Raw genomic sequence first — 14,348 nt, 5'->3', positions numbered from 1 at the left:
GACAGGTGATAATGTACAGCTGTACTGATGGCATATTTACTAAAACATAATTGGGGTTATTGCAAAAAAAAAAAAAAAAAAAAATTATTTATGGCACATTTTGTATTGTCAAAAATACATCCAAAATGAAAATTAAACTTATTTCTGGCATATTTTCCAACATGACCTCTCTACACAATTAGGTCTTGGTATAAATACCCAACATGCTATTAACAGGTATTGGTAAAATATGGCTGTGAGTAGTGATCAAGCAATTGTAGGTTGCAAATTACAATATACAAAGATGTCTTAAAATTTTGAATTAAACAACAGTTATAACTAATTAGGCTTTCAAACCTCTCAAAAGTATCTCAAAATTAAAAAAAAAAGAACAATGACAAGATATATGGGTTATTTTTACCTTGAAATTTAAAGATCAAGAAATTTGTTTAATATGAGACGATTCAAATTATGTATGATATGCACATTCACAAATACATGATTTGGTTAGAATAATTGGCTATTTTAACTAACAATCATCAATAAATTTCAGCAACTTTTGAGAAAATCATATTCTCTTTGTACATAACAATCCGTTTATGTATGAAACTAAAAGCAAACAATTGAAACTAATAAGCAAATATATGCATAATCAAACGACATAATTTATACAGAAAATCTCTTCTATCGCTCAATTCTGATTAAAAAAGCACAGCTAAAATTAGCATTATTTGTAAAAAAAAAAAAAAATCACTGATTCCAAGAAACCAACAACAAAGATTTTCTATAATTCCAAGATACCATCAACACCAAAGATTCAAGAAAAGAGTTTTCAAAGATTTCTGATAATACCTCGGTCACAATGAATGATTTATTGGTTGGGCTTCAATTTTCCCTAAATTTGTACTTAATATGTACATTTGTACATGTATTAAAATTTCAGAGAGGATTCAAATCTTCATTTTGAAATTATCGAATAGCTACCTTGCAACAAAACATAACTCAGGCCCTGAGGATGATGACAAAAAAAAAAAAAAAAAATCTGTATAATACACATGAAGCATAATTCTCCCATTTCTATCCATCATGCTGACAATACAATATTAAAATAACATGTTATGGAGCAAACAGAAAGGTAAAAAAAAAGAATTTGCACAAAAGAAATGTTATCTTACAGAATACAATGTACTTCAAAGGCAGGTTCAGCAGGATAAATACATCAAAATCATTATTTTGTTTTCATTTCACAGATTAATGATGTGAAGTCAAGTTACTGAATACCAATGACTTTACAACAGGAATTTGAGAGCTTTAATCACTTACAGAAGATGGAACCTGCATGATGTGATATAACAATATGTCAACCAGATTAAATTTTGTATGTCCTTCAAAAAAATTACAATTGTTAAAATATTTTAAATTCATTAAGATTGAATATCCGGAATGTATATAAATTTATATGTCAAATACTAATACATTTTGTATATGTAATAACTTTTAAAATCACTGTGTATATTTTCTTTTAATAGGTAAATGAATCATTTTGTCTCATATTTTAAACTGACAAAAATTTCAAGTATAAATCTTAATGAACCTACAGAGGTTAACACAGGCCTTGGAAGTTTTTGCAAGAGTGTAAAATAAGATCATTAGGTCCGACTTATTATTTAAATGAGTAACAACAGTCCAGTATTACCCAACCGTTTAGACTGCAATAAACTGTAAAAAGGTCCGGAGTTCAGGTTTTATCGGTCACTTATTGTAAATACAAATTATGGAGCTCATGCTCATCGGTCAGTTACTGTAAATACTAATTCTGGAGCTCATGTTTATCGGTCAGTTATTGTAAATACAAATTCTGGAGCTCATGCTCATCGGTCAGTTACTGTAAATACAAATTCTGGAGCTCATGTTTATCGGTCAGTTACTGTAAATACAAATTCTGGAGCTCTTGTTTATCGGTCAGTTACTGTAAATACAAATTCTGGAGCTCATGTTTATCGGTCAGTTATTGTAAATACAAATTCTGGAGCTCCTGTCTATCGGTCAGTTATTGTAAGTACAAATTCTGGAGCTAGTGTCTATCGGTCAGTTATTGTAAATACAAATTCAGCCTGTGCTATTTGAAGTTTCTTATTATCAAACTATAAATCTGATCAATGGATTGCCATGTTTGAAAAGTACTGTCATGTAAGTTTCAAATCTAAAAAACATAATTCATCAAAATTTCAAATGAGGTTATATATTACAGAAATTTTCTGTCAGAATTGTGTGGATCCACTATCATTTTTATTTTCGGATATATTTTAGCCCACAAATTCCTATTTCACAATGCTGTATTGACCAATGCAATCTTTAAACAACTATTATTAGATATAATAATATTATCCATAGTTATGAAAATCAAACCTCTTAAACAATTTCTCTAATTTTTTTCAAGTGTGACGAATACAAAGATGATTTCACAAAAAAAAGATGAACATAAATGCAAGTTCTAACACATTCAAATAAACAAAATTACTCAAATATCTTTTTCATATCTTAAATGCTACAATCTGTCTTTAAAATATTACAGTATCACCATACAGCTATAGCAAAACACATAAAAATTGCAAGAAATAAGATGTTTTAATATAACACATGTCTTAAGATACCAGTTTTTTCTTCAACAGTAATACATGTGCGCATAGGTATACATGTATAGACTAAATGCACATTGTATTATTGTATATAATGCCACAAAAAAGATTTGAAATATGACAGCCTTGATCAATCCAGTCATGACTACTTAATGATGAAAATGAAAATATGTATTTGAGCATGTGCAGGTAAAAATCCAATAATGAAATCAATACATTTTTTACATACTAGTTTAAGTTTCTAATACATATCAGCAAATTTAAAATTAAAGACGATCTAAACGTATGCTGCACTGAAACAAATCTTTGGAAATAGTGTTCTGATTATATATGGGTTTTGAGGGGCTAAGTTGTATACCGACCAGCCGAGGTTCAGTATTGCATACCACTGAATACAAGAATGACAGATATGATACCCAGAGTGGGACAGATTAAAACTTAAAAAAAAATAAGTTAGGAAGAATCAAAATAACAAGTAAAACAAAGATTGAACAGAACCTAGATTCAAAATAAATTTCAATAAGGAAAATTTTCAAGGATTTTTTTTTTTTAATTTGAAAAGAAATGTTAACAAAATTTGTTCCAGTTATAAAATGCCCATGTGCAAACATCATTGATAATCATGGCAATTCAATCCTGAAGATAAGACAGTTACAGCTTCACAGATCTGAGCCATCCCGAATGATTGCTATTTATCTTAAATACACTGAGAAATTGGTACTAATCAATGAAGCAAAGCATGTGGTGACTAAACCGTCACGTGACTGACAAACTGTCACATGACTGTCACATGACTGACAAACTGTCACCGAAGGACCTTGGAACACCTCGGAATAACATTAAAACTGTATTATTTTGGTAACAGCTACAGGTAGTCATTGTATTCTGAACTATCAACAGACAAGTTCCAACAATAAACAGCATTTCCACAAGACACACATATTAACTAAATTTTTACTGAATTATGTAATGCGCCACCTCCAAATGTTCATAACACGGTACTCCTGTAACATAAGAAGCCACTGTCGGGCTTCACTCCAATAACATAAAGAGGCCGCTGTCGGGCTTCACTCCTATAATATAAGAGGCCGATGGTCGGCTTCACTCCTATAACATAAGAGGCCGATGGTCGGCTTCACTCCTATAATATAAGAGGCCGATGGTGGGCTTCACTCCTATAACATAAGAGGCCGATGGTCGGCTTCACTCCTATAACATAAGAGGCCGATGGTCGGCTTCACTCCTATAATATAAGAGGCCGATGGTCGGCTTCACTCCTATAACATAAGAGGCCGCTGTCGGGCTTCACTCCTATAACATAAGAGGCCGATGGTCGGCTTCACTCCTATAACATAAGAGGCCGATGGTCGGCTTCACTCCTATAACATAAGAGGCCGATGATCGGCTTCACTCCTATAATATAAGAGGCTGATGGTGGGCTTCACTCCTATAACATAAGAGGCCGATGGTCGGCTTCACTCCTATAACATAAGAGGCCACTGGTCGGCTTCACTCCTATAATATAAGAGGCCAATGGTAAGCTACACCCCTATAACATAAGAGGCCGATGATCGGCTTCACTCCTATAATATAAGAGGCTGATGGTGGGCTTCACTCCTATAACATAAGAGGCCAATGGTAAGCTACACCCCTATAACATAAGAGGCCGATGGTCGGCTTCACTCCTATAACATAAGAGGCCGATGGTCGGCTTCACTCCTATAACATAAGAGGCCACTGGTCGGCTTCACTCCTATAACATAAGAGGCCGATGGTCGGCTTCACTCCTATAACATAAGAGGCTGATGGTGGGCTTCACTCCTATAACATAAGAGGCCAATGGTAAGCTACACCCCTATAACATAAGAGGCCGCTGGTCGGCTTCACTCCTATAACATAAGAGGCCGATGGTCGGCTTCACTCCTATAACATAAGAGGCCGCTGGTCGGCTTCACTCCTATAATATAAGAGGCTGATGGTAAGCTTCACTCCTATAACATAAGAGGCTGATGGTTAGCTTCACTCCTATAATATAAGAGGTCGTTGGTTTGGCTACACTCCTATAATATAAGAGGCCGATGGTAAGTCCTATAATATAAGAGGCCGCTGGTCGGCTTTTTTATTATGCCACTTAATTATGCCCAATACAACAAGGCTCCAGTCATAAGTTTCTCATTGTGTAACCCTCTAACATTATTGTAGTACATCAAACTGTTGCTACACTATTTAACAGGGGAGGTAACTTGGCCTTATAACAAATATATTCTAGACCTACTTAACCTGGAAAGTGAAAACCCAAATTGTAGTACATTTCCGCTGTATGTGACAAATTGAATTCTACTAACATTGACTGGTACTAGCTGTAAATGTGCTGTTATGAAGTCGTCAAAATACCAACATATCCAGAATTTGTTTATCAACAAACCATTTCAAAATGTTTTTTCCTTAACTAGCTGCAGGGCTATTCCAGGAAAATATATATATTCCATGGAACTCCAGGAACAATGAAATTATATGCATGGTGGGTGCTGTCAAGTAAATGTGTTTCTATATACATGGCACGTTTTTCATTAATACAATCACTTTTATTGGTGGTTCTTATTTGGCAAACCTTGAGTCCTCCAATTTTGTAGACATTTTACTGGAATAGCCCTCAAATATATACCTGATATTTTCAAGCCCATTATACGATGAACACAAGATCAAACTTATTAAATCAAATTTAATATTTTCCCAAATAAACATTATGTTAAATCGTAAAGGAGTCTCATTAAAATATGTACAGTACAACCTTGATGTAATGCCCATTGTTGAACTTATACAATAAGGTTCCTTTCCATGCTCCTTCATTTGTTTTTCCGCCTATTTATATTGCCAAAGTCTTTTATATTGCCAATTGATCACTTAACTTACATTACAACAATATAACAAGGTTGATCAAAATTGACCTAAACTACCATTGTTTTTTTTTTGTTTTTGTTTTTTGTTTTAATATTTTTATCAGGTCATGACAATTTTTTTTACTTTATTCTATATCTAACACATTTGATATAACCTCAAAATAAAACCAAAATCCAGGGACGGACATACTTGAACCAATATCCTTCTCACAATAAGGTTGGGACAAACCCTAGGACACAAGTCCAAACTATAACCGGGTATGAAATGATATATAAGAAATCATGGTGAATTCTTTCTCCTGTTTATCATAACAAGTCTATACACCTCAGTCATGATACCGAGTCGAAATAACAAAAAAACATGACTCGGCTCTCCGCAACAAGACACGCAATCATTTTCCTCCCAAACTATATTTCACAAAACTCCTCTTTTTACAGCAGAACTCTGTTAATCTACAAAACCACCTGTATCCACACACTCTGTATCTACACAACAGCCTACCTCTATAAACACCGGGCTAGATCGACAAGGTTCTACTGTAGTACTCGCACAAGTTAACAATGCAATCGCCTCTAACAACTTACATTTCTAATACCAACTGCTTTCAATTGGGTCTTTTTCAAAACAACAAAGTTCCATCTTACTACTCTCATAAGTCAACAATGCAAACTTTTCCAATTACGAACCGACGGTTCAATGCCAACATCCTTCAATTGGATCTTTTTCTACACAAGAACTGAACAAGAATGTCTATGCTTGTTTATCGAGTCAGTTCAGAAGGCCTCTACATTTGTTTGTAGTTATTGACAAAGACTTCAAAAGGTCTTACATTTGGGAAATTGGAACAAGGTTCCAATATCTAAGCTTATACATGTAAATGAAAATAGCATTAACAAGAAATTCGAGATGATCATCATCGCACAATGCATATTTCAACTATAATAAACAGATGTAAATACTTAGACCAGAGGAAATATTGTTTTCTGATGTAATCCTGGGATACAGTGATGTCATTCATGTGCTATCTTTAGAAAACAGAGGTTTTCTTTGTTAGTTTTTGGTAGAAATGTTATTGACATACATGTCGGATTAGACAGTATGTCAGAAAACTCAATCAGATTAGACAGGTTTCACTATACAATTTATAACTGATCAAGAACATATAGACATTGATCAACTATACAAGTCTGCTTGCTCTGTCAGCTTTCTTTAGAGATTTTTTTATCAAATGCAAGCTCTGCAAATCAATATGTTAAGATTTCAAAACTGTAGATGGTGGAGAGGAAACTCAACCAAGTTGATATGAGCCAAGAAACATTAAAATCAGCGTAAACAGGAATGACGGCGATGCTGCAGTACGGAAGACTTGTCAAGGGTATACCAAATCACAAACACGTAGAACGAATGTTCTTCCGATACAGATAATTAAATTTTACAGATACAAGCATACACCTTATATTATCACAATGAACTAATGATTGGTTATAATTATTTAGAACATACAGTTAATACAATTCATAAGATAATAAAGGAAAACAAATATTTTCCAAATATTTTCATGTTTTTCAAACTACGAGACAATAACAAGCTAAAGGTACAAACATAACTATCAACCTTCAATTTCACACAGAAACATCAACAAAAAAATTCCAGGCTATCTCAAAGAAGAAAGGCAAATACATGCAGATTAAATCAAGACATTATCCAGAAAGATGCTTAACCTCACTTCAAACAATTGTCACATAGCCCAATTTTGATTGATCGTGATTCACTTTTTTTATAAGTCTGTATCAAATACTTCTAAGTTTGTATCAAGTATTATCCAAAATGTTATCGAACACCAATTCTTAGACTTTCAAAACTTTTAGTGTTAATAAATAAACTAACAATTGCAAGAATTCAGTTTCTCATTTGATGAAGCTATCTTCTAAATGACTTCTCTGAAAGATTAATAGAAACATTTTTCTTCAGTCTGTTAAAGTTTTGTGTATATTTTTATACACATTTTTTTTAAGAATTTAAAAATGTTATTATGGAAGAATTGTTTATTAAAGATCCTTAACTATGATCCGGAAGTAAGATCTGAAATATGTTTCCTAGTTAAGATACTGAAAGTAACTATTTCATTATTTAATGTTATAATGACCAGGGATTTAAAAAAAAATTGTTTTCCATCAGACAAAAAAAAAATGTTCATGAACAGATTATGAAATTACTCATGTTCAAAACAAATATTACAGATTTTTGATTAGAATTCAAGTCTAGGTACTGTAAACTCCTGATTGGCAGAAAATGACAATGACATTTCCCCAACAGAATAATAAACTTAACAAAAATATCTTATCATTCAGCAGAATTGATGAATATCCCCACCCATGAACTATATACCTCATTTAAACCTCTACACACATACAAGCACACACATTCACCAAGAGTACAGGGACTAGAATGCTTCATAAAATACCTCCACATTTGGTTAGTAAAACGAAAACATAAACCACTTCAATAAGTGACCTTTCTGAAAATTGCAAAATGGTACCTTTCCAAAAATCAGAAATAGTATCTGGAAAATAAAAAAGAGAAATACATTTCTAAATTCTATTCCCAAATCGTCCGGCCACAATTTCCACTGTTTGGTAATTATAACAGAAAGGGCACTAATTAGCACCTCATGTACGGACTGCAATCCTCTCTTCGATGACACTGCGCGATGATTGATCACCCTGACAGTTGTGGTAGGTAAGCGTTAGTAGGCGTGTACAGAACACTAAAAGTCCACAGGAGATATAGCACCAACGAAACAGTCCTGGCAATGAAAGTCCAAAAATGCTCGACAGCTGGAGCTGTAGGTATGGCAGCAGGCTAGATGGATGTGCTCCGTATGTTGATGGACCAAGTCTCAGGTTTTCTCATTTCTCTCGGGAAAACTACTGGGTCGGGCAAACTTGTCGGGGCTTGGCCTTGCTTTCTGCTGTAAAAGAGAGAAAATTACATGCATAGGAAGGTACATATTATTACAGAACTAAAAGCTGATTGTATCTAAATTTGTTCTTTTTATGGAAATAGAATTTCAAATATACAAACTTCAAAATGCAGATGAAGAGCATGGTAAAATTTTATGGTAAACCTTATGAACTCATTGGAAAATATTCGGTTTTCAATATCCTTATGCCATATCAAGTCAGATGTTTGATGTCCATTGTTCAGTCTGGTTGATCCATTGTCAACATCCTAGTTCTCAATTAAGAGATGTGATATAACCTGTATTTGACCTAAACCTAGACTTGTGAGTCAGGTAATTCAACGAAGCAAAGACACAATATTGAATGATTTCCCATTGAATATAACATATTATGACATATTATTACACGAGTATGACAGAATATTGATATTTTTCACTACACATAATTGCCTTTCAGACCCATATCAACATAATCAATTTCATGTTGTCTGAAATCAACACTCACATGCATGCTCGTCATATGGCTGTGTACTGGTGGTGAGGAGCTCGGCATCTGAGAAGGAGGGTGGAAAGGAGAACTTCCCGTACTTCTTCTCATGGGACTAGGGGGGCTGAACGCTGGGTAGTTCAACCCTGACAAACAGAATATACAGACAAAATTAATATAGAATAAAGATAGAGACCTAATATCAACTTACAGAGAAAACTTCAATCTTAATATACAGTATTTAAGTTTAGCGAAAAACCAAATTAAAACAGATTAGCAGAATAATTTAGTAGTGCACCAACAATGATTGACATAAAAACCAACTTAGATAATTTACAATTTAATTGGCACAACCATAATCTAGCGGAATGCTTCCAGTGCAAAAACGCTAAAATAAGATTACCGCTAAAATATGTCCGCTTACAGTATGTTGTGAAATCAAGAAACAGTTGCTGACTTGCGGCATCACATATATATTTGTTGGATTTCATAGGTAGGAATGCACATTTTGAATACGGACATGAGTTACCTGGTGACATAGGTCTGGATGTGTTAGGAGAACCGTATGGGATAGGACTTGAAACTGTTCGTGGTCTGGCTCCATGACCTATCTCCTGTTGTTTCGTCATCTCATTAAAATGTCTACAAAGAATACACAGAAAATGTATAGATTTAACCAATTGATACCAACTTAAAATCTCTGTAAAAGATGTATTTGTTGTCCAAGAGATGATTGTCTTACACCAAATTAATTATGAGAACCTCCAGAACAAGATTCCGCATTGAATATGAAAAATAAAGTAACACATCATCTTTAATTAATTAACAGGTTAAGTCTGCAATACAGGTAAAAGCTGTACATTTTTCAAGATGGATATTTTTAGGAAAGTTTAAAGTGCATGAAATTATTTTAAGACACAAAATTAAACATAAGTCTCAAGAACAACATTCAAGTTGAATATGGAAAGTTAATTCACAGGAAAATCTACAATTCGGATAAAAATTGTTTGCATGTGAGGAAAACATTTTCTGATTCTCTTTTTGGGATTGCCATGAGAAATATCTTAACTGTGTTTTAATTTGTCTGATACATAACAAGTAATAATGGGATAAGGCAGTTTACCTGCAGAAGGTGTTGGAAGATATACAGCTCCAAGTGATAAAGAGTTAACAGGCCCCATTCCTCCCAAATGAAAGTATTTCCTACATAGCAAGTTACACTTTAAAGATATCTACCTTTCATCATCCATTTCTAAGCTTGATTCACTTTCTGAAAGGTGGCGGCAGAGACTTTCTCTTCGCTCCATCTCCATTTGGAGTTTTCTTTGAAGACGTAGATTTTCTTCTCGGATATGTTTCTCTTCCTGTGCATACTGTGCCATTTTCTGCTCATCTGTAAATAAATTCACACTGTAGCTCAACCATCATAGCTTATCTCTCTCAGTAACCTTTTAATTGACCGCTGCTGTGTTTGGTTTCAATGTGTTTGGTTTCAATTCAATATGTCCTTACTTGACTGCTGCTGTGTTTGGTTTCAATTCAATATATCCTTAACTTGTCCTATACAAATCTGACAATAAATTTAATCATTTTGACTTACGTTCCTGCTGTCCAGCCCGCAGCATGTCCTTCAATTTATTCACCTCTCCCCTCAGGTTCTCTATGTGTTGGGCGAGGTTGTTGGCAGTGTCTCCGTTGTTCATCTCCCGTGGCGACGGTGGACCAGTAACAGGCTGGTCTAGCTTTTCCTGTAGCATCCTATAACATACAAGTCATTCGACTCTTGCTGCTTTTGTTGTGCAATTACATTGCTTCTTTAGGAAGCTTATTCCGTGTCTATTTTAAAATGAAGATTTATAATTCACGCTGTTCGGGTAATAAAACACAAACCTGCTGTGACGCAATCAGGACTGTTTGTATATTGATCAAGCTAGATCAAAACAGAATTTCTACAAATCAATTATGTAATACTGTGTTTTTTTTATTTGGCAAACTGATGTGTACAATTTCTAAAGAACATCAGTAGATCCTTTTGTCACTTTTTTATGAATAAAAAACATATGAAATATAAATACTAAACCCAGCTGACCAATTCACTATCAGGGAACAAAACAAAAACCAAGAGGTATCATAAGGAGATTTGTGTGCTGGGTTTAGCTCCTTGTGAAAAACCAAGGTTATGTTGAGGGAGAGTTGACTTTTCAGAGATGGTGGCTACATCTAAACAAGATATTGGAGGCCAGCCATATGCCATCTTGAGCAGTTGGGGTAAAGCCACATTCTGAAAGACACACCAGCCTGAGCTTTCATGAGAAACACAAATTGCCCAAGGTATGATTCAACCACTCCCTGTGTATCTTAAACTGATGCTACAGTAAGACTTCAGAAAAGAAGTGGATAACTAATATATGTTTTGAATTTCAATACTTCAAATTCTAACGAGGAGGTAGTTTTACCTACACATCAATTTTCATAATAAATCATAAACACTTTATCTGGCCCTGAGTTAGTGCAATATTTACACTTTTGTTCCTTCCAAGTTAAAGACAAAATGTACTGATTCAGAACTGAATAAGATTACCTTTTTTCTGTCTCTAACTTGTCCATGCGTTTCCATAACCTATTGACCAACGATTCCTGTTCCTGCTCCAATGCGTTCTCCAGCTCTACTTTCTCCCGACGGAGCTGTAAGAGGACAAATTCAGGATTACACAAATGTCACAATTTTTAAAACCAATATGAAGTGTTTTTCCATTAACTACAGAAGTAGATATTCATATCAAAGATGATCTTAGATGAATTTCCATTCATATGAAACTTGTCTACAAATTTGTCAATTTACTGTGCCTATAGTATAAGGGGGTGGGGTTTTATATTTTATTACATGATATATATGCAGATACGGCATCTTCCTACAAAATATTTATTATGCTTATCACCAATTGCAAGAATGGCCAAAATTGGCATTCATTCAGTATTAAAGATATAGAAGAAAACATTTAACATTTCTTTTGAAATTTAGATATGTTACTAATGATGAGGATTAATCCATAGAAAAAGCTGAATGGTTTATATTATCAGTAAAAGTTTCTCTTGTAACTCTGATTAAATTACAAAATTGTCAACAGGACAACGCCCATTACATCAACAGATCATGGTGATGTTATGTTTTTTGTTTTTAATTCCATCAAAACTTGGCAATGTAGACATGTAGGCAAGTGTGAGTCTATTGCATAATAGTCAATAATCTTTTTAGTAATTTACCTGTTCTAAAGTGGAATGTTTTGTGAGAGTTTCTCTTTCTAGTAAATTATCTGTTCTAAAATGGATTGTTTTGTGAGACATTCTTTTTCTAGTAAATTACCTGTTCTAAGGTGAATTGTTTTGCGAGAAACTGTGAGAGTTTCTCTTTCTAGTAAATTACCTGTTCTAAAGTGGATTGTTTTGTGAGAGTTTCTCTTTCTAACTTTTCTATCTTTCTCATTAATTTGTTAACTTGGTACTCTTGTTCTTTCTCCAGAGTATGTTCCAGCTCCACCTTCTCTTGTCTCAACTAGAAAAAAGAAAGAAAAATACATTGAAATATTCTCTGTTAAGTAGAGATTTCACTTCACTGTTGAGAGCATTTTTTGACTCCCAAAAGTTTGATTTGACACATGTTTACAAGGACATATGTATTTGACATTAGACTTCTGAAATTGCTATAGACATCCAAGGTGTTCAGGAATAAAAACTTTTCTGGATACATTTTATTTATTATTAAGTGTTATACACAGTGGTTATCCCCTTTTGTTTAGTTAAATCATTCCAAACATTTTTTTTTTTTTTTAATTGCCAAGTCAATTAATTAGGTAAAGATTGGTCATTGAAAATTAAAATTTGTTTGCAATTTCGAATTCGCAAGTATAGTTTTACCAAACAGACATTTACGACCAAAAGTATCTGCATCTTCAGGTCACTGGAAAGGGAGATGAAAACTGCTAGATGCTTACCAAAATTTGTTGAACAAAAATTACTATCAATAGGCCTATAGCTTATCATCTTCATAATTACAAAATCTAACATCAATTGGGAACCAATAAAATGTAAATTATGAACCATTCAGCATCTATAATTATATATATATATATTCATTATGTCCCAGAAAGCATATATACACATGACGATTTAAAACTTATGTTACAAAAAAAGATACATTCCACTTTGTTAAATTCACCAACACATGCTCTGTCCCTGAAAATATATACCTGCATCAATTTTCTCGACAAGTCATTTGTAAGAAATTCTTCCTCCTGTTCATAATTCATAGCTAGTGCTTCCTTTTCCTTTTTTAATGCCTGGATTTTCTTTAAAAGTGTGTTACTGATGAATTCTTCCTCTTGTTCTGCTCTGGCTTGCTGAAATTTTAAAATAAACACTTCTGTCTGTATAATGTTTGATCAGTCTTGTTTTCTATTTTTTTTTCACCTAAAAGGTATTATTTTATTATTGATCTTTGGTGATACGTAGATGGGAATAGTATGTGATTTGGCGTGGTTGTATAGATATAACTATATAAGATGCGTCATGAATGTTACCACGTGCACCTTAAACATAAATATATAAATGACTCATTTTTTTTTATCACAAAACACATGTTCAATACGCGACTATCCTATGCCCATGACAACAATTGACGACTAGATAAATTCAACAAATATACACATTTATGTGTAAATCAAGGCTTTGGAATACATTTGACAGACTAATAAGATTGATAATATTGATCTGAAACAAATGACGATAAAATCACTAACAATATTGACACTGGCTTTTTGGAGTTCTTTTTTCTCTTCTTGCAACGTTTTACACTTTAACTTATACGTCTCCAATTCCATTTTCAGCACTCTATTTTCCTGTTGAATTGACTCCAGTCGCTTTTGCAACTGTTCTAGCTGAGCCGGAGATGGGGGTTTCATCGTCGGTCCCCCATCAATAGAGCTGGTATCGCTCTCCAACTCACTCGCACTGTCCGCCATTGTCGATTGTTGTGTTTGGCTCGCAATCAACAATGTGCACTGCCACAGTTGCGAATTTAAGGGTACACAATAAATGTTTTGATTAATTAGTTAATTTACAAAAAACTATTTTAAGCAAATTTTGTGCCATAATTTGCATAGTTCATCATTAAACAAATTGGTAATACGAAACTAAATATATACTACTTTGTGGGCTCACAAAAGGAATTATACTTCTATTTTAAATTATATTCCTTCAAAAAAAAGGAACAAACATTCACAAAAAGTAGCACAATAATTATCTCTATGAATAGTTTAATTGAAAAACTGCAAATAATTTGTTGTATACGGCAATAATAAATATTATACATATATAACCCCTT

At 33.6% G+C, this 14,348-nt stretch overlaps 1 protein-coding gene across 1 annotated transcript; it reads right to left on the bottom strand.

The window, feature by feature from the left end:
* Positions 1-5,532: 5,532 nt before the first annotated feature.
* Positions 5,533-13,994, bottom strand: LOC117337131 (coiled-coil domain-containing protein 6-like). Its single transcript, XM_033897956.1, has 9 exons — positions 13,765-13,994; positions 13,216-13,365; positions 12,393-12,521; positions 11,550-11,653; positions 10,569-10,726; positions 10,205-10,361; positions 9,498-9,610; positions 8,987-9,114; positions 5,533-8,490 (listed from the first exon to the last, which is right to left on the bottom strand). Exons 1-9 carry the CDS (start codon positions 13,984-13,986, stop codon positions 8,419-8,421), a joined length of 1,233 nt encoding a protein of 410 aa, XP_033753847.1. The 5' UTR covers positions 13,987-13,994; the 3' UTR covers positions 5,533-8,418.
* Between the last annotated feature and the right edge of the window lie 354 nt (positions 13,995-14,348).

Source organism: Pecten maximus, chromosome 1 (assembly GCF_902652985.1).
Source record: "Pecten maximus chromosome 1, xPecMax1.1, whole genome shotgun sequence".
Classification (NCBI taxonomy): domain Eukaryota; kingdom Metazoa; phylum Mollusca; class Bivalvia; order Pectinida; family Pectinidae; genus Pecten; species Pecten maximus.
The sequence above is the reverse complement of the archived record's forward strand: the minus strand, read 5'-3'. Positions and strand labels throughout refer to the sequence as shown.